This window comes from Epinephelus fuscoguttatus, linkage group LG10 (assembly GCF_011397635.1).
Source record: "Epinephelus fuscoguttatus linkage group LG10, E.fuscoguttatus.final_Chr_v1".
NCBI classification, from domain to species: domain Eukaryota; kingdom Metazoa; phylum Chordata; class Actinopteri; order Perciformes; family Serranidae; genus Epinephelus; species Epinephelus fuscoguttatus.
Genome location: NC_064761.1, coordinates 2,826,127 through 2,847,975, shown reverse-complemented (window position 1 = coordinate 2,847,975; position 21,849 = coordinate 2,826,127). Strand labels below are relative to the sequence as shown.

The 21,849-nt window shown below is 40.3% G+C and overlaps 1 protein-coding gene across 2 annotated transcripts in view; it reads right to left on the bottom strand.

The window, feature by feature from the left end:
- Nucleotides 1-3,047: 3,047 nt before the first annotated feature.
- Nucleotides 3,048-21,849, bottom strand: part of mcf2l2 (MCF.2 cell line derived transforming sequence-like 2) — a 259,329-nt gene continuing 240,527 nt past the window's right edge. The window contains exons 34-35 of one of the 2 annotated variants that reach the window (XM_049588011.1): nucleotides 11,786-11,859; nucleotides 3,048-8,533 (exon numbers count right to left, since the gene is read on the bottom strand). In XM_049588011.1, coding sequence (XP_049443968.1) covers nucleotides 8,442-8,533; nucleotides 11,786-11,859 — 166 coding nt within the window. In that variant the 3' untranslated portion in view covers nucleotides 3,048-8,441. The remainder of the gene's footprint in view (nucleotides 8,534-11,785; nucleotides 11,860-21,849) is intronic. The other variant, XM_049588012.1, reaches the window with a different exon arrangement.

The window sequence follows — 21,849 nt, the reverse complement described above, 5'->3', positions numbered from 1 at the left end:
CAGTAAGGTCTCTGCAGTGGATGATGGACTCCGCCTCCGGTCCCATAGGGTAGAGTAGTGTGTTGACTTGCTTCTCGGTGGACTGTTTATACAAGCTGGATGCCTGACGGAAGCGCTCGAAACGGCTAATCCAGAACGGCCACTCTTCCAGACGAGTGAAGTCAAACTCCGATGGTGGGGAGATCTGGAAGAAGGCTTGTTCCACCAGTTCTGCCATGCTGAAGTAACGATGGTAGGCTGTTTAACACATTAACTCCTTGCAGAGCTAAGTAGCATTAGCATAACACTGAAGCTAACAATATTTAGTATATAATATAACAATATCCTCTGTTACACACGCTCTGATGTAATAATGTCAGTCGGTCTGTTAGAGGAAACACTCGAAGCTTCTGTCATCGTGGATCTGCATCTAGACTTAAATCTATCCCACTTCTGACACCATGTTGTGATATATATAGAAACGACAACACGTCTTATCAAGTCGCTGGCCAGCATGAACTGAACCTGGATTTATTCCACTCTCCTGCCTCATACATACAATCATGCAGTGCCCCCTAGTGGGGCAGAGACCCATTCACATGAACAGAACAGACTTAGTAATATGCTGAGAGGATATTACTACATCTACCACTCAATACCAACACATTATTATCATTACCAGTCCTCATTTTTGCTGCATTTAATCATAGGTCACTCTTTATGTTGTTAGGTAGGAGTTAGCAGACGTTTTTTCTAAGGATAGACTGATACATCGGCCGGCCGATATATCAGGCCGATATTTGAGTTTTTTACTTGTATCGGCATCGGCCGATACACGCATGGGTTCGCAGATTTATTTTTCCCTGGCATGATTTACAGACAGGCATCCACGGGCAGCTCTGTGTTGCCGGAAGACCCTGCAGCGCACATGCAGCGCGAATCCTACTGTGTATAGTAGTTGTTGTTTTATTTATGCTTCAGCTTAAATATTTGTTTATTTTATAAAGACTTTACTGGAAGATTTAAGAGCACTGAACTCTTTTTTTTTTATTTGAATGTATAATAATAATAATATTCTACCTGTTCTACCTCAACTTTCCATCTTGTTATAGTATTTTTTACTGTTCAATAAATGTTTCTTATTTTAAACTTGAGACCTGTAATATTTGTTATCATTGTGTCATTTTTTTGATGTAAATTGAGGGAGCAAAAGCAGTATCGGCCCCAAATATCGGCTGAAGAAAATCGGCAGTCCATAATCGGTCATCGGCTAAGGGTGATGGAAAAAAATCTGTATCGGCATCGGCCCTAAAAAATCCATATCGGTCTATCCCTAGTTTTTTCTAGCTAGGAAACGTTACAGGTGGTCAATACCACTGTCCTCTGTTTGAACTGGAATGAGAGAAGCTAGCTGTTGTGTCTTGTGCATGTGTTAATATTAAAGCCAAGGTGCTACTGACTAGCTAACCGACTGGATGCTCACATTATAACTCCTATTGTGACAAGAAGGGAAAAGGCAGAGACAAACACTGAAAAAGTCAATTACTGTTAATGTGTTAATGTTATATGTTGTGCATTGCATTTCAAATAAAAGTCCAAAAAATAAGCCCAAGGTCCATTTTTGGTATTTTTGGCTTACTCCAGAAACATACATACTGTTTATGTGTATGTTGAGGAGCTGCTGTATCAAAATGAGTTATCCTCCCCCAGAAATTAGGGTTACAATATGTTTCTTTTATGATTCCAATCCATTCCTCTTTTGCTGTGGCTCAGCATTTAAATAACCTTTATCAGATGTGATGGTTTAGTTACAGACTTTCCCAGAAAGTGTTTTTCTTTCACAAATGTGGGAATGAAATTGCGTTAAAATGTACAAAACAGTGAAATTTATCTTGCCTGGCCGGACAGCTCTCTGGGTGCTCAGCACCCCTAAACCTCTGATCCTAGAATTGCCCCTGCTTACCCATGATGGAAAAACAGCCCCAAATGTGACGGAAACAACAGCTGGGAGCAGAAACGCTCGTTGACCGGCGTGGAGAAATGCACGTCTGATGTGAACGGAAATGCTCCGGCTTGCGCGAGAATTTTGGTGTGCTGCGCATCACAGCACTTCGTTGGCAGTGTGGCCCTGGCGTAACTTTACCCCTCTCCATCCCAGTGAAGAAGGTGTGCAACATTGTGTTGAATGACATGCCAGTTAGCATCACTGCAGGGAGTCTGTGGGAATTTTCTCTCTCTCTCTTGCTCTTTTTTATCAATAAAAAAAGAAAACAAAATATTTTTTAATGACAGAAATTCAAACAAATTATTTTTCCACATAATGATTATTATGAAACAAAAACAGCCTACAACTGTCTGTGCTTGATGTTGGATAGTTGGAAACATTAAGTAACCTAACTCAGCCTGTATTAAAGTTACAGGCAATATTAAAATAATCCAGATAGATGCTTTCATTTAGATTGAATTATGGCCGTTAAATGACATCTATAGATACAGACTTTATTATTCCCATGAAGGGCAATTTATTTGAGCAGCTTGCACACACACACACACACAGACAGAGCTCTACATGTGATTTAAACAAAACAGAGAGCAGAATCCCTCGCTGACCGGTGAATGGGAGGGGAGATGGATGGGTATAAAAAAATACCGACTGTCCGACAGTCACTGTGTCACAGTAGGCGATTGTGGAGTCATAAAATTGTGCATTAATTTGGCCAAAACACATGATTTAGTGCATGATGGTCCACACCAATCATCCCCGGTCATCTTCTGTGTCTTCTGTGGGTAACATCCCTAGAGGAAATATTAAAACGCTGGGGTGTTGTTGCTGTTGTTGTCTACGGCAGCAGATTGCACTGTGTTTCTACTGGTCAAAGTGACGGCTGTGAAGGGAGAAGTCGTGAACAGCAAAAAGGAAATCAAACTAGACTTTCTGTTGGAACATTGTGAAGTGTCGCCTACTATGAAACACTACACGAGATGAAACGATGGATTATCACGTATGATAACTGCCCACGATCCATGCCAACACTGTGCAACGCTACGTCTGGCTATAATCGGGTTGATATTGTGGGGAACTGCCCATTGGTCTGACAGCCCATTGTTCCGAAGTCCCATTGTTCCAAAATCACCATGATGCCCTGTGGTTAAGGTCTGGTTAGGTTTAGGCACAAAAACCACTTGGTTAGGGTTAGGAAAAGATCATGGTGTGGGTTAAAATGAAAAAGAAAGTGGCAAACAGATAAGACGTGAGCCTGCTTCGCCTCAAGCCTTTCCCAGCTGACCCAGAGCCGGTCGCAGCACACCATCAAGGCAGAAATACACCCGCCGGGAGCCATTCAGCACTGCAGAGAGCTTCCCACACAACCCGGACCCCAGAGTTAATAACAGGTTATGGTGTTTCATTCTCTCCTCTCTATGACACTTGTATCTCAACCAGTAGCCTACTTTTGTTGCGTTGCTGATCCTCTATGGTACACAAATACAGTATAGCCTAGTATAATCACATATCGGAACAACGGGACGTCGGACTAATGGGATGTTGGACCAATGGGCTGTCGGACCAATGACATGGACCCAATATCGTGTTGTGTGAACCAGGCATTAATAATATAGTGCGCTAGTATGTGTGGCATTCTACACTAGTGATGAATGTCATGACAAATGTCATGTGATGTTACATTTCATCAGTAACAACCATACCAATTTTAGGCCAAACCATAATGTTTTTTTCTAGACTTAACCACATGCTTTTGTTGCCTAAACTTAAGGAAGTAAACCTAAATGGGTGTACATGCTCTGGTAGGAGCAGTACTTTTACAAGAGGATGTAAGACAATGTGTAAGAAATGTTGTCTTTATTTGAAATCAGGCTCCTCTGGGTATCAAATGTTGGTCTTGCATGCATTTTTATGTTTGGAACAATGGACTAAGTTCAAAATACAAAAAAACAAACAAACAAACGAAAAAAGGAGCATGACAAAATCCATATTGTAAATGCATATTATGACAATAAATCAATATATACATTACAATGACAGGTTTTTCAATATACAGACTTGATACATTCTAGTAAAATGACAAAATTCCAGCAGGATGCAGTACAATAGAAATATTTCTTTACAAAGATACAATATTTTTCATGTAGCATAGGATGAACAAAATATACAGCATGTTTAAGATGACTGTGTATCTTTACAATCAGACTAATATTCATGTATCTGATTTTTAACAGAGTTCTGCTGTTTTTTGCAGATGGTAACCCAGTTACAGTGTCAAAATATCTGTCTATCTATCCATCCAACATCTCTCTATCCTTTCATTCAGTCATTCATTCACTCATCTGTCTATTGCACCTATCCATCCATCCATCCATCCATCCAGCCATCCATCCACCATCAACCTATGCATCTATGGATTATCCATCCATTCATCCATCCATCCATCCATCCATCCATCCATCCATCCATCCATCCATCCACCATCAATTTATGTATCTATGGATTATCCATCCATCCATCCATCCTTTTTTTTAGTGTGCTTAACCTCTGACTTATTTGAAAAGGCTGATCCCAGTAACAATGTCTTAAATTCTGGCATGTATTCAGTCATCAAGTGGATATTTAGTCTTTTGATATCGTTTTGGTTTCTTCTTTCCATTTCCAGTAAGTTACAGAGTAAATGTAAATTAACCTCCCTGTTACGTGACTGTAAATACAGTGGTGACGTTTTGGTTTCTCAGTCAATATTCCATAGAATACAGTCTGTCAGTAGAAATGCAATACAATTCCCGAAAAGTCTCTGAGGGAGAACGGTGTACAACAATACAGCAGTTATACAGAAAATGGAACTTTACACCAAATAATATGCAATATCAGACTACCACTGATGATTATTTACATTTAGTCAAATCTCCTCCCTGCCCTCTCCATGAATGAACCTTCAGTGTACAGTGCTATTTTCCTCTCTCAAAAGGTGAAACCTATACAGCTAATGTTAGGAAACAGCCCAGGTGCTGCTTGCTAAAATAGCATTTACCTGAAACATCACCTGCAGCAAACAGCCAGTTACTTTGCTGCTTTACAGCCTTCCTGACTTATGGTGGCACTGCTCACAAAAGCCTAACAAATGCTAATATCACAGTCACAAAAACACTGGTGTGGACTCTTATGGATCTGATAACGCTGTTGCAAAGCTGAGCTATTGCTTGGATTCTGCAAAATGACCCAAGGTTCAAATCCTTTAAGGAATTTCAAGGGTTAGAATACAATCAATCTGGTCTGTGATCAAGTATGTGTCTGAACAAGTGCCAGCCATGAGCTATGAGCCATGGCTAACCATGAGCTGATGCTGTATGGATGCAGAGATAAATCAACAGGACATGAAGAGATCTGTGTGCATGAATATTGTGAAAATTATCCATGGAAAATGAGCTTACTCACAATGATATTAAGTCTACACATTGATCAACATCATTGCTAACTCATATCTAGATTTCTGATTACCTGAATAGTATATCAATTGAGTTACTGTACATAATGCTTGAAATGTACTGCCTATAGATAGCATCTGGCATGCAGTGTGAAATGTCTCAAAAAGCTTGCTAGTAAAAACCTCATCACATAGAAATGAGTCCAAGTAGCATAGTGTGTCACTGAGATAAATTTGTTTCCTGAAACTTTATTTACACCACTGCCCCATTCATCTAAAGAAGGGATGTGCTACAGTAATGCTTAATTCCCATCAAAACCCACTTAGCTTCTTCTGTCTGCTATTCACTGTGCATGTATAACAAATAAACACATTATGACTGATTTATTTCTCAAATGAATTTTCTTTTGGAAAATAATTAAACCGTCATTAGCTGATGAAGACAATTCCTTTGAAATGAGATTTTCTCAATTGTTGCAAATAGTGAACTGTCACAGTAAACTTTGTTTTTTTAAAGCGGCGCCAATCAATGCATTTTTACATGCACAATAACTCACTATGTGTAATGTGAACAGAGTAGCTTGTAGTGACAGTTCCACTGAGAAGTGTCACAGTACTCTGCAGTTACACTCAGCTCGATGACTTTTTACGTGCTCATTTAGCTGTTGTTTTGGTTTTATGGCCTTCACTCACTGTCTGGTCTCACAAGTCTCATCAGCCATGTTTCTGGACACAACAGAAAGCTGTTTTAGGCAAACAAGCTACCTTACAGAAGATGCACAGTACCTGTCCTGGCAGCAGAAGGCAGACAGACAAAGTTAGCAACTAGCTGGTCAAGACACAAAAAATTCAACTAGTTATATTTGTCAAAAGTTGGTGGAGACCAAAAGCTAGGGGGAGAGTTAATGTTTGACATCAGGTTGCCAGAAACAGGACTCCAAAGCAATTCCAATGTATCTCCATGTGTGACAGATATGTTTGTTAACATGTTAGCCGTTTCATTTTTAATTTTTATCAGTTCATTTCTGCCCCCAAGTGACAAACAAATGGCAACATTTTTGTTTTTGCTTCCATTTTCCACAGGTTTAACATCTAATACTTGTCTGTGCACCCAATAGATATATTTCTCCAAAATGTTGGTCACGAATTTGTTAAATCTGTGTCAGTGAGCACCTCTTCTTTTCAAGGTAATCCATTAAGATGCTGATAAACAGCATCATTATTACACAGGTGTGCCTTGGGATAGTCATTCATTTATTTGTCAAAACATCAGCTGCCACAAATCGATTTCTATTTTTCGAGCTGTTTTGGGGCTATTTTTTTGACTGTACATTAGGGAGCACTGTTGAAACATACATATGTTTGCTTATTTACAGCACCACACTGTCTGAGCACAGAGCACACTCTTAGAGTGCCATACTTGGCAGAATGTCAAGTGCATTGAAAGTGAAACTTAACTGTTCATTAGCCTGGGTCTAAACTGGGTCTAGATCAGATCACTTCTAAACAGAATGACAGATCAATTACCTACCCCGCCACTAACAAAGTGCAGTTAAGGAATAAGAAGAACTCACAGAGAGCTCCTCCTGTGTGACATTCACTGACTACAAAAACGTCCAAATTTAGAAAAGTAACATGTATTTTAAAGGGAAAAAAAGGGACCTAGGTTTTTACACCTACCAAAATGAATGTTCATGTCACTACATCATCAGTTTCATTTCTGTGAATTTGGCAGTACATCCAACCAGCTGAACAACCTCTGACCACATGTAGCTACAGCAGCTCAAGACTTTCACATCCAGCATGTTCACCTGCAACATTGTGTCAGACCAGCCACCGGGACAGATACAATAATTGGTTTGCGCTATTGAAAAATTTCTGCGGAAACTGTCAAAAACCATCTCAGGGAAGCTCATCTGCATGCTCACTGTTCTCACCACGGTCTTGACCTGGCAGTCATTGCAACCGACTTTTGGATGTTAAGATGTACTGCCAAATTCAGGGAAATGGCATTGGAGTCAGCTTATGGTAGTGAAATGAATGTTCAGTTCACAGGCAAAAGCTCTGGTGGACATTCCTGCAGTCAGCATGCCAATGGCACACTCCCTTAAAACTTAGGACATCTGTGCCATCCCGCTGTGTGATCAAAGTGCACATTTTAGAGCGGCCTATTATTGTGACAATCCCAAGGCACAACTGTTAAGTAAAGATGCTGTTTAATCAGCATCTTGATATGCCACAGCTGTCAGGTGGATTAATTATCTTGGCAAAGGAGAAGTGCTCACTAACACAGATTTTAAGTAATTTGTGCCCAAATTTGAGAGAATTTTTTCTTTATCTATAATGTATTATGAGGGCACTGTTTTAGGGTGAAGAAAGGCAGTAAGACAACGTGTAGGTTCTGTTGGAGACTGCAGCTATATTGACATGTCTGTAGTTTGAACCTGAAAAGTCGAAGCGGCTGAAGGAGGGCAGCAGAAGCAGAACCTGGTCTGAAAGAGTTTTGCTTCAGAGTAGTGTAGCAGCAAAACAGGGCACCTTGCCAAAGCCTGCTCACAACCAACACTTGGAATTCATCACATTCTCTAAGATTATCCAAGTCAGAAATAGGATTTGAATTTTCAGGGATTCAGCCCAGTCCGTGCAGTACAAAGTCTGAATTAATCCAATTTAGGATGTAAAGTCCATTGTCCACATCCATGCAATCTTCAGCTCTCCACAGATGACAGCAGGTACTTCCGGAATTAAAAGTCTTATATAGCTTTCCCACTGTAGCATTCGGGCATGTTAAGGTTCCAGCTTTTTCTAGAGACTTCACTGAGAAGCTTTAATGTGTCAGACATGGAAAAACCACAGCTGCAAAACAATATCAGGCCATATTTGTAGTCCAACATGAAGAACTACAAGTAGAAAACTAATAGTCATTGATATTTAAAGTCCAGCTTAGGAAATTACAGTTGAAAAAACATGTTTGTGATCCAACAAACATGTTTGTAGTCCAATGTAATGAACTACAATAGTCAGCCATGTTTATCTGCTATCCTGAGACACATCTCCCCACATACTGGCTTCATTTTCATCCAAGTCAGAGAGTGCTGCTGTACACAGATCACTGAAGATATCTGGAAAAACAAAAAAGATTCAAGTAAGCTTCAATCTTTAATACAATGATATATTAAACAAAACAAGCATGGGAAAATGTGGACAAACTGTGGCATTCAAACACAGTGTTTAAGGAGAGGGATGCACAGCCAGGACTGCAGTGCCAATAAAACATAGCACACCAAACAATGCAGCTTTAATAGGAGTGTAAAACAAGGAGACATAATAGTGAGGTGTTCGATATCTGCAACAATATCAGCCAATAGAATGCATAAAGAATTATAGGGAAGGTAGATATGTGCAATCAACACAGACAGGTGAAGAGGGCTTTTGTAAATGGCCTCACTTAAACCAAAATACTAAAGATTAACTGCTAGAGTGCTGAGTTCTGTCCTCCTCAACTATGAAAACAACCTTCCAATACAGAAGAGGAAAGAGATAATAGGAAGAGAAACGAAGGCCAAGTGAGGCAAAGGAACGGATAGTTAATGGCGGACAGAGCTCTCTAACAAAACAAGCAAGGCCATGACAAACGCTTCAAGGACCAGCTCAAGCTGGCATGAAAGGGAGGACATCGTGGAGAGATGGATCGAGGACAGCAGAACAGTAAAAGAGAAGGAGCCTGGAGCCCAGGAGTGGCTGTCCTGTGAGAAAAAGAATGTTTTGTGGTACAGAAGCATGAACTCATCAGGACAGTAGTGGGGTGTGCAATGTGTGCTCAAGTTTCATGTAAGGTCCACATTGATACAAAAGGTTTGTATATGGAGCTCTCAGTTATCTAAATGTAGAATGAAGTGAGCGAATCAGCCATAAAATCCTATTTTAATGCCTTTTATTGACAACATTACTGTAAACACATGACTCTCCTGGATAATTTAAAGCAGCCTGGCCTCAGTCCTAACTTGTCAAATACTGCCGCCTTGTTAGTGATGTCAGTGTCAGATACCAATGTAAAGAGGCACCTTCTGCAGTGTATGATATGTACCAGGTGCATCAGTTTTAGAGGCAGCAGGCATCAAATACTCGCGCTTTGTCAGTGGATGTTGGCATCAGATGCAGAAGCACAGAGGCACCCTCCTTGGCAGTATGATATGCATCTGCTGGCCACTACTGTAACATAAATAGTGGGAAAATCCGTATAGGGTGGGTGGGAAAGGACGCGGTTGGGTCTAACAAACTTTCAACTGGGAGCCTGCGGGAGTTCACTATTAATTTCCCACAATAATTTTAAGCGAAACCATGGTGTTTTCTAACCATGTGCTTTTGCTGCCTTAACCTAACCACCGATTTTTGTTGCCTAAACCTAACTATGAGCTTTGTTGCCTAAATGTTTCTACAGAGTTTGGTTGCCTAAACCTAACCATGGAGTTTGGTTGCCTAAACCTAACCATGGAGTTTGATTGCCTAAGGGCCTGTGTCCACATAGTGCCTTTTCTGGCAGAAAGGCGCTGGAAGGGCGCTGCGGAGTGCTGGGATGAAGCGTCTGTGCGCTCCCCCCAAAAAAAGATGTAGTGTCAGTGTGTCATATTAAGACATGTACTTCTGCTGACAAAGCAATGAGATTTGATGTGTTAAAATGAGAATGGGTTGTTTCAAGATTAACTTGATATTAAATCTTAGTTTTTGATTAAATAAATCAAATTTACAGTGACTTGATAATAGATTCTTGGCTTGATGAACAGCCCAGTCACCAGAAGAAAATGTTGCCATTGTATGTTTCTGCCAACCATGAATATGTTACATTTGCACGTTTCTTATGCATCATATCAGCATTTCTAAAGTGACATAGTATATGAGCTGACTCTGTCATCTGGAAGTGGAAAGGATGGAACAGGTGGGACTAAGTCATTGCAAGTCTTAAGTAAGTCCAAAATCTTTGCACTCAAGTCACAAGCCACAAGACTAACAAGTCCTGAGTCAAGTCCCAAGTCAAGACCGACAAGTCTTGAAGCAAGTCTCAAGTCTAATTCTTGAGAGTCCTCAACAAGCCATAATGAGCTTGCCACCAAAAGTAATACCATTTTAATAACAGAGTAATATATTTCATTTACCAACATCATGAATGCTTTTCAAAATTGTATTTATGTTTAAAAAAAAAATGTAGTGAAATTTGTTGCATCTCGGTCTGTAATTTTCAACAAGCATGTCTTGCATACTGCAATTTGTGTTAACCACTGCTTAGTTTTAGTGAACAAAATTATCTTTGGTATCATTTTTTTCCAAATTGGCACTCAGTAACATAACATTAGCTATTTGGGACTCTCCTGCAACTTGATTGGATGCTGTCCGAATGGTTCAAACAAAGAGGATCAGGGGAATAAAGTGTCAATTTGCTGGGAATGAGTAGGATAATGTCGGTGGATTTGGAAAATAAAGGGAAATAAATTGATTGTTGGCACACTTTTTAAATAGCATACTTTTTAGTCTTTGGATATGGGGGAAGGTATCAAGTATTTTCAAGTTTCAGGCTCTAGATCAAGTTAAGTCATGAGTCATTGGCGTTAGAGTCCATGTCGAGTTGAAAGTCCTTTTGCATTTTGTTGAGTCTAAAGTCTTCCAATTTGGTGAATGAGCTGCAGAACACTGTTTGAGACTAACAAACAACTAAAACGATTGTAATTTAGCAAGTCATTTTTTTTGTAGTGACCTGTTGTTTTTCTAGCAAAGATAGTGACAAAAAGAGATGTTGCTGCTTTTCCAGCAGGGATTGTGCCCCCAAAATTGGGTATTTTCAGCCTGAACATGACCTTTTCCTACCCATAATCGAGTGGTGTTGTGCTTAAACCTAACTACACATTTACCACAATGTTGTTGAAACATCAAGTTTTAAGGGATTTGCTACATAATTGTGTGCAAATGTAACATATCCGTAGTTTGCATAAACCTACAATGCCAACATGCTTTCTGGCAACTGGGTTGGAGAGAGAAAGAGAGAGAGAGAGAGAGAAATCTTGAGGAGAGTGTAGAGGCAATGTGCTGCAATCAGTGACATCATGCTCTGATTATCCAGCTCAACACGCCAAAGCTCTGTGGTCCCCGTCCACTCCATCCTTGCATCCAACCTGAACCCCATCCAACTGTCCCTCTCTCTCGCAGAGCAGTGGTCTGCCCAGGCACACCCAATCCCTCCATGCCCAACTGCCATGTGAGAGAGAGAGGGAGCAACTGACGACATTGGAGTAAAGGATCAGAGAAAGGAGTGGGTGGGTGATTGTGTTACAGCAAGGCTGCCAGTGGTTAGTCAGAAGAGGCAGTGTTACTTAATGAGTGACCTCCTTCAGATGATGTTTGCAGTATACTGGACGGTACCAGCCCCGTCTCCTCTGTTAAAAGGTTCTTCACTAGCCTAGAACATGAGACACAATGCAGGGTCGGGTCTTCACTCATTTTACAAGAGGAAAGTAAATACAATAACACATTATTTTACAGATCCCATATTTTTCCGATAAGGGAGTCGCTCTGTAACAGTAACTGTTTAAGAAAAGTAACTTTTCTAAAAACACAAATAACCTTACAAGAGAAGTAGTTCTGACCAACACAACTTCCATTGTGTAAGCCTTGATGTGAGTGCTCTTTCAAAACAGCCCTTAAAATAGAACAGCCTGACAGCCGATAGGGAGAAAGAGACACTGCAGTAGACATGTGACTAATTAACATCATGGGCTGAAACAGAGAATGTAAATAGAGTAAACACTGGTGCACTGAAAGTGTCAAGCCTGCGATAAGGAGAGGGAAATGTATTTGTCACTGTTTTAGAGAGTTTCAAATAACCCTCCTGATTGGGTCAGTAGTGTCTCACATCTCACCTCAAATGTTTGAGGAAATATTTGCCAGAGAAGAAAAAGCTGGATAGAAACATAAACATTGTGCAGTGCTGGAGCTGTTTCAGTATCTGACCAAATGTCTCCCTGTTTCTGAGATATGACATTGAATAATGGCCAGAAAATGTTTCTGCAGTTCAAATAAACACAAGAAATTTGTGCTCAAGAGAAAGGATCCACCCTCAGTGAATAACCTCCTAAACCCTATGATAAGCTATCATGGCAAGGCTTAACTATACAGATCAGTGAGCAGTGCTAACTAACACGTCATCAGGTGGGAACCTCCTTTCATCAGTGTTTTATCTAGTTGGTCCCACGACACCTCCAGGAGGCTAGACAGTGATCTCTGGCGTCCCAAAGGCACTCCCCTAATGCCAGCGACACCGACCCAACAACCTCCTTTACCTTACCTTACACATGGCTTTCTCAGCCCAAACAACACTGCCACCTTCAACAAACCCAGGCTCCGTTTATGCGAGCTCCTGGTAGTGACCACATACTACCTTTCCTAGCACATTCACCATATTCTATTTCACACGCTACATAGCATAACTGCAATATAAGTTAAGGTAAAGGAGAACGAGAAGATAAACTCACAGGATCAGCAAACACACTCACCTTGCAGCATGGTCTCAAACAAAAGGGATTCAAATAGGCCACTCCCACACTTAAACAACCTTCCTCTTCCTGGATTTTCTCCTGAGAGGACTGATTGGTGGATCTCTCCACCTGATCTCAAGGAGTTATGTACCCTGCTAAGTAGGTACCCTTGCTGGCCCCCAACTGACATCATTCCTCCTCATCCAAATCCATTGACTAGATCTAGCTGCTTCATCTGACATTTCCTTCACTGTCTTCCTCAAACTCTGTCCCCGCACTCCGAGTTACCCCAGGAGCGAGACAGCTGATCTTGCTATGAATCCCCTAGACCCCACTTCTACTGGACAAATCCTAGTTTTACATCCTCGCTGCTCAGCTTCTGCTCCTAAGTCTGCATATCTAAGCTTTTTTCTTTCATAGGCTTCTTCCACTGAGTCTTCCCAAGGAACTGTCAGCTCAATGAAATAAACTATCCGTTGACTCACTGACCACAACACTATGTCAGGCCTCTGACTGGTACCAACTACTTCCTGGGGAACAACAAGCTTCTGTACACTTCGGTATTTCTCCCCCTCACAGACAAACTGAATTGCTAAACTCCTATTCTTTAAACCTTCTGAATTTGCCTGTCTTCATTTCCCTTCGATGCCTGCAGCTAAACTTTTCAACACCTTCAAGGTTATGTCGCCATGTATATTGGCCTTGTTACAAGCTAGCTTTACAGCCTGACAAAATATGCTTTGAGGTTGCCATACCTGAACACAATGGCATGATGTGTCCCCATTTACCCACAGTTTTAGGTTCTTGGGGGGTTGGTAACACATCGTATCTAGCCCCTACCAGGAATCTAATATGAGTCTCCTCCATAGAACATTGTGATGTAACAGTAAGGTTGACCTTTGACCTTTTGGATATAAAATGTCATCACTTAATCATTTTATCCTATGAGACATTTTTGTGAAATTTGTCATCATTAATCGTATGAATTCTGGAGTTATGGCCAGTGACCTTGACATTTGACCACCAAATTCTAATCAGTTCATTGTTAAGTCCAAGTGAACATTCCAAATTTGAAAAAAAAAATCTTCAAGGTGTTTTTGAGATATTGGGTTCACAAGAGTGGGACAGATGAGATCACAGTGACCTTCACCTTTGACTACCAAAATCCAATCAGTTCGTTGTTGAGTCCAAGTGGACGTTTGTGCCAAACTTGAAGAAATCCCTTCAAGGAGTTATTAGGATATTACATCCATGGGAATAGGATGGACAGAGAGACAAAGGGATGTGCGAACAGACAACCTGAAAACATCAATCAATCAATCAATCAATCAATCAATCAATCGATTTTATTTGTAAAGTCCAATATCACAAATCACAATTTGCCTCACAGGGCTTTACAGCATATGACATCCCTCTGTCCTTAAGACCCTCACAGCGGATAAGGAAAAACTTCCCATAAAAACCCCTTTAACGGGGAAAAAAAACGGTAGAAACCTCAGGAAGAGCAACTGAGGAGGGATCCCTCTTCCAGGACGGACAGACGTGCAATAGATGTCATAATGCCTCCGACCACAACTTACTATCTAACCAGTGCAGAAACATTAAAATAAAGGTTTTTGAGTCTTTAGAAGGATAAGATAAATTTGGATTTAGTCATATATGTTGCAACTTACAAAAGAAGTGAACTTTGAAGATATAGGAAGATGCTGCAAAACGCAGTGAAGTCATTCCCTCTTTATTCTGCTCATACTGTGACTTGTGTTGACAAGATGTGATTGGATGTGCTAATGTGTTCTCAGCCCTCATACCAATATACCACACTTTCCTAACAGCAAGCCCACAGGGGCTTGGACAGGGACATTGTGTGTGCTGAGAGTGTGAAATGAAAGCCTAAATCTGGAAAGGTGCAACACATTCTTGGTACGGGTATGTTAGCAAGCACATTACTGCTTGTTCTGAAAAAGTGACAATAAGCACTGACACACACACACACACACTGGGCCCAGAACACAAAAACCATGCACCTAACTCCACATACACATACAGTACACAAATGCATGAACACACACCCATGCACATGCATATGCGTACAGTGTACATGACGGTGTATAGTCACACACACAGCAGCACACATTTTATCACATCCGATAAAGTTCTATACAGTTGCACATTAACTTTGATCCAACAAAAAAGCTAAAAAAAAAAGGGAGAACTTATGAATTCTTCATTTTCCTCATGTGAGGAGGGGAGACAAGTGTGAGTCAATGAGACCTTTTAGCGGCAAAAACCCATAGATGCAGACGACAGGAGACGGTTTTAAGGGCTGAAATATGCATGAGCTGATGAAAAATGAGCATATTCAAAGCAAGTGGAGCTTTTATCTAATAGAGTATTAGTCACTTCCAAATGCAGAGAGCTTGTGTGAGACCAAAACACTCTTTCAGTTTGTGGGTTCCAGAGGCTGTTTCTCCATAAGTCAGTAGCCTCTGTTTTTCTGGTGAAAAGGATAGATGGTGGTGGTGTGTTGAAGGAAACAGAGATTTATTATTCATCTCAAATTCTTTTGTTTTCAGCTGCCTCCCTTGATTTGGCAATAGAACATTAGTCACATTTTGTTGTTGTATCTCCCACTGCTTCATCAGGGTAATGTTATAGTGAATAAAATTTTAATTCCAAACGAGCCACACTGAGCCTTTAATCCTTCTAGCGAGAGAACAGGGCAGCTGCTCCAGTCCCATTTCCTTTCTTGGGCTTGGCTGATTAATGAGGACCAAACTCAAGATAGACTTTTAAAGGAACCTATGGTATGGGTAATGATTACAGATAGCAGCGGAGGAAATGGGGAAAAAAAGGCTTTCCTTATGCAAAACTACATAATATCATTAACAGTGATACAACCTCACGCAATTCATCATAACAGCTCTGCATCAAATGCTGCCTTTCTGAAGCGTGTGTTCGATTTTTCTCGATACTCTGACAGAGGGGATGGATTCAAGTCAATATCTGAGGCTGACGTTTATGGTGTTGTTGTATTGCACCGCATTATACTGTAAGGTCCATCCATCCATTTTCTATATCTGGTAATGCTCCTCAGGGTGATGGGAGGCTGGAGCCCGACATGCATTAGGCTAGAATGCAATGTGGACAGCCTGTTGTCTCTTACAGGGTACACATATATAGCACGTGTCACTGGAACATACTGATATTGTAAGGTGTTCTTGTTAATTTGCTGAGCTTTACATACAGAGTTTATATAACATACGAAATTAATAATATTATCAGTACCTGACTTTAAGAGATATAGACATGTTCTACAAAACATTAAAAGGCTCTATCTTAATTCTTCCCTTTGGCCCTACCACTCTGCCGCTGCGTAGGGTAGGGTTTCTTTCGGGGGACTGAGGGGTAGTGGTCATCCAGCCCAGGCGACCCTCCAAAGGGAGTGTTTTCATATGCAGACTCCAAATGCAGTGGCAGAATAAAATTCCCAGAATACTTTTCGAATTTCAACAAGAAACATGGCCACTGCCATTGTGGGGAAGAAGCCCATAAATGGAAATCTATCTATGCAAATAATCATGCAAATCGATTAATATCCATTGGGATATTTTAGCTTAACATAAACACAAAGGAATTTGTCATTGGATCACTAAAAGCCCCTACAAGGAAACTTTCATTTTGAGTTGATTTTGGCGACCCTGTGGACAAAAGTAGTGTTTTGCCAGAATGAAGCCTACATTTCCCATGAGCTCTAGCGCATATTGTCGTAAAGACGCTTACCTGGCTTGCGCATGTGTTTGTTTTGGGGATGAATGAAACAACAAGACAGGAAAACTTTGCCCCCACTCCTATCAGGGATCCCAGCTCACCTCTGCCGCGCCCCAGCTCCACCTCTCTGACATAAGTGCCACCGCCGCCGATGTAAGCGCAGCGGTCAGCTGGTAAGGCTGAAGGCCTGTTTGGCGAGCACTTCCACGGCTTCTTGGACTGAGTATAGAGCGGTGCCTCGCCTCTTTATTTCTCGGCACTCGGTGGACCCTGTTGATGCTTGGCTGGTACCTGTCGTCAGCCAGATGGGGTGTTCCAGCTCCGCGGCCCCTGCTGTCCTCGTCCCCGCTGGCGCGGGGTGAATCTGCGCAACCTGCGGCCTCTGTGTGTGGCTCCCCGGACAGCTAACGCCGTGGACCCGCTGGCTCCTGCCAGGATTGGGCTGGTAAATGCTAGATCGCTGGCGAACAAAACATTTATCCTGAAGGATTTCCTGACTTCCCTAGGACTGGATTTTCTCTGTGTGACTGAGACGTGGCTGACTGTTGGTGAGTCCAGTGTTTTCACAGAACTTTTACCCGATGATTGCTGCTATTTTAACTCCCCGTGGACGTCAGATCAAGGAGAAGGAATAGCGACTATTTATAAATGTAAGCAGCTAGGTAAGATGACGTGTGCCGTCTGAGTGCCGTAAATCGTTTTGTCCTGGAAGCGACCTGGGGCGGACCCGGAGACTGTTTCCTAAAGGTATGGATATACACTATATAGAAATAGCTTATCTTCACACCGATGGTCTCATTTGCTGTTGTAGGTCACGCACAGACATCAGCAGAAACGAGAGACTTTTGCATATCCAGTTAAAAGTTCCTTGTAGCGGCTTTTAACAAGTATTTGTTTTTTTATAGATTCACCTGTCTTGGTCTGTCTTGCAAATTTGGTGAAATGATAACATAACGAATGGCATCCCATTTCCTCGGTTAAGATTTCAAACCCTACCCCTGTGGCTTCATTCTAAAGGGTCACTAATCAGTTGAGGGCACTCCAAAACTAGGCAAGGGGCCAAGGGGGAGGACTGGGCTAAAACAGAAGAACTTTAGAAGAAACAGAAACTTTACAAATGTTAGATGTTTTCTAAACACAGTCATACAAGCAGTCATACAAGAACTCTGTCTCAATAGAATAGTGTGATATTGGCACAATTAGAATTTAACCTCTGATTAAAGAATAGGTGAAAATGGTTTAAATATATAATGAAAAATATATAGCTTAATTTTATTAATTAATGTTTTCTTTTTTAATAATGGCACTAGCATTTGCTTAATGTAAGCACATTTTACTACATACTGTGAAAATAATTCTTGAAAATGTTCTTTATCCAGACAAATACATTTGTTGATAGTCTGGCTGCACCAGTTTTAAGATATCTTTGGGTTAGTTATACTTTTTTAAAATACAGAATTGTACAACAGTTTACATGACTCAGGTCTGGTCTCTCGATATAAAAAGTGCCTTTGTTTTGTACTGAATTTTGTCAATATGAATATATGATTGGCGTAAGATTGACAATAAAACAGTGAGTTCTATTTGGTCATTGTCTGTTCTTAATATGTGAAGACATAAAGAGATTAAGATGCTTGGAATAAGAAATTTTGAGCAAAAAGCAGTTTTGTACTTGTCAGTGTTGATCAAACAGCTTTAAAATTCTATTTTAAGGCATTACATTACTCAGAACCTGTAATAAAATCTCAGTAGCAAGTTGTCATGTCTTCTTAAGATCATAAAGGACCAAAAAAAAATTCTGAAACAAGTGAAATGATCTAAGATAAAAAAAAATACTGCCCCATATCTTGTCAGACAGAAAACAAGCATATATTTTCTCTCTCTCTCTCTCTCTGTCTTTTTTTTTTTTTTTTTTTTTTACATAGAAGTACCTTGACAGGCACATAATGGATGCATAAAGAAGCTTTCAATCCTATTTTCCTCCAGGACAACTGGGAACAAAAGTAAGCTGAGGATTTATCACAACTGCAATAACATATTTAAATAAAAGCACATTAACCACCTTACTGGGGAGTCACTGAGTCAAAATACCTGCAAACATGGTGGCAATCTACTGAGAACCAAAACACAGATAAAGTGATGAAAAACGGTCATTCATATGGTCATTTATGAGGCCGTAGCCAGTAGGGTTGGGAACGATTAACCGATACGACCGGATATCCGGTTTGACAAGCGAGAGATACGGCTGCATCGGTAGCAGCCTCCTCAATCGATACGAATCAGCCAAGAATCCTTAGATGAATCGATTGTAGAGTCATGGATGCGGGTATCACGAGACTAGCAATCGGTTGACTGCAGTGCTTAATTTGTAAAATTAGAAGTAGGGGAACACTTTGGGCCTCTGAGAGAGCAGTGTTCCCCGAGCCGTTCACATTTCCACAAACATCACTGCACTTTAGGGACTGTTCTTTACTTATGAAGGGACTTGTCAGGGGAGGAGGTGGCTGGTTGATTTTGATTTTATTTATTTATTTTATTTTGATCCCCCCTATGTTAATCACTTATTGATGCTGTTTTTGAAGTGTGAATAAGTCAATAAGTAATTTATTCCACTGAAATATAATCAATGTATTACAGAAAAGTGATTTATCTTTTTATAAATGACAAACACAGAGTGTAGCAAACACAGAAATAGTCTGACATGCTGTCAGTGATAAGCTGCTAGTCATCACAGTCCATGATATCAACTAATAACAGGAGATGTCAGATTCTGCCCCTACATTGCATGTTATTATTTTATTCTGCTTTATGTTTATATTGTACAGTGTTATGATAAACTTTATTCCAGACTCAAGTCCATATAAGATACATACAAAAACACAGACAACACAATAAAAACAACACAACAAGTAGGTGTAAAACACTTAAATTTTACTTAAAATTCACTTCACTTAAAGTTTAAAACTTCTTCTCATTTTTATATTGATCCTATCCAACAAAATGATGTTCATTCAGCAAGTCTTTTTTGGTCCATGTCTAAAAATAAATACATTTGACATGTGATTTTGTTGTTGTTTGTCTTTTTATTTTATTTTTGCCAGTGCCATACAGCAACAATGCCTGGGGATGTGGTCTTTTACAAATCTGAAAATACTGTAAGAATGTCACTTTTATAGAATTGGCTTCTTTATTTTATAATATATGATTAATGTCTACATCAACAAATGTTAACCATAGAATCATATTGAATCGAATCGTATTGAACCGTATCGGTCCTACACTGTATCGAATTGTTCTGTATTAAAAATATATCGTTTTTGAATCCTATCGTAACCCGTGTATCTAGATACGTATCGAATCGTCTATTACAGAGAGATTCCCAACCCTAGTAGCCAGTTGTGATTAAGTAGTTATTTTGGATCGATAGGGTGTTTTTAAGAATACAGTGCATGAGGTGAACAAAAATGTTAGAAACTTTTCCATATAATGAAGTTTTTCAAACTCTGTATTCAAAACCTGTCATGACAGACCTCTCCCTCCTGTTCTTTTTTTCTCCACGACCCTGAATCCAGGCTTTCTCTACTCAAACTCTCCATCTGCATGAGCGTGAAGTTTTTGCTTTTATTAAACAGGGTAACTCCTGAAAGTCCACATAGGAATGTTTTTGCATAAGGTACTTGCATTAAAAGCCATATCTTACTTTAGGTAGCAAAGTTACTCTGGCAAACTGCTGTTAAGTATAACAAACAAGCGGGCTGGCACCAATTTAACCAAACATTTAGCACTGCTCACACCATAACATTTAGCCACTCATTAACACAAAAGATTTGCTAATACAGCAGCTTTTCTTTTTCCAAGTTTTCAAAATGGTGCAAAATTGTACAACCAAAAAGAAGCTTTGTTCATTCACATTAAAAGAGTGAGACAGACTGTTAACTGGCTGTCTACAGTATAAATGCGATTAGTGAAAATTAGATGAACAAGTCTAGCAGAAGATAAAATATATCTTTTGCAACATAGAGTAAATTAAGCAAAGTCACATTCTAGCTCTGATTATAGAGATTTGACAACAACCTGTTATTGTATTGTATTGTATATGTTACCTGTCATTCCCAGGTTGTCAAATACCTATGCTTTGTCACGCCTCCTTGGCATCTCACATCGAAGCCCAAGGCATCCTTTACGATCTGTATGTGACACACAGCTGTCTCCTGGGTGAAACACATTGTAAAGAGATCAAAACTGTTTTTGTACCGGGCTGTAAACATGTTTATTTCTGGTGAAAAGTTGGACATTTTAACATGGAAGTCTATGGGGATCTACCCTGTTTTGGAGACAGCCTCAAGTGGCCTTTTGATGAACTGCAGTTTTTGGAAACACTGCATTGGCTTCATTTTTCCAACCTCAGAGGTTGCCGGTTGGTTAACAGTCTTGGTAAGGTTATGGCAACAAAACTGCTTACTTAGGTTTAGAAAAAACATCATGTTTTGGGTAAAATTAAGTACATAACATGTCATAAATACTTCCAATCAGAGTGATTTAATTCACCGACAGGCTCCGCAGTCACTCATTCAACATGCTAAACTGGCCAAAAGAAAAACCCAATAGTGTAGGACACACTACACCAAATAGAATGACAGGTGCTCACCTACGGCCCAACACTGACTGACAATCGACTGCCAACTTCGTGTGTCAGGGCCTTAGTACTACATAAGACCACAAAGACCTTTTGACCAATCAAATGCTTTAGGTCATAACTTGGATTAGGGGCATGGCTGGATTCTGGAAAAAGCAGGGTTTAAAATCTGTATGGCATTCAGTTTTCACCTCGATTTACCTTTTAATTTAATTAAAAACAATAACAACCTAATGCACTTTCACTTTTCTTTACCTAGAATAAATCTTACATATGAAAATATCATTTGCCCGATATTTAAGTGGAAAAACAGCTGAAACAGCATGAGACAGTAATAGAGACAGAGCGCAACGCGTCATAATCTGAAAGCTACGTCCCCAAAGGGGAAATGAGGCCCACTTTCCCCTCACACTTTCCCCCTCTGTTTCCAGCCTGTTGAGTTTTCCCTAAGTCCAAATGCCGAAAAGTTGCTGTGTGGTGGGCTTTTATCAGCTGCCGAGCAGAAAAACGG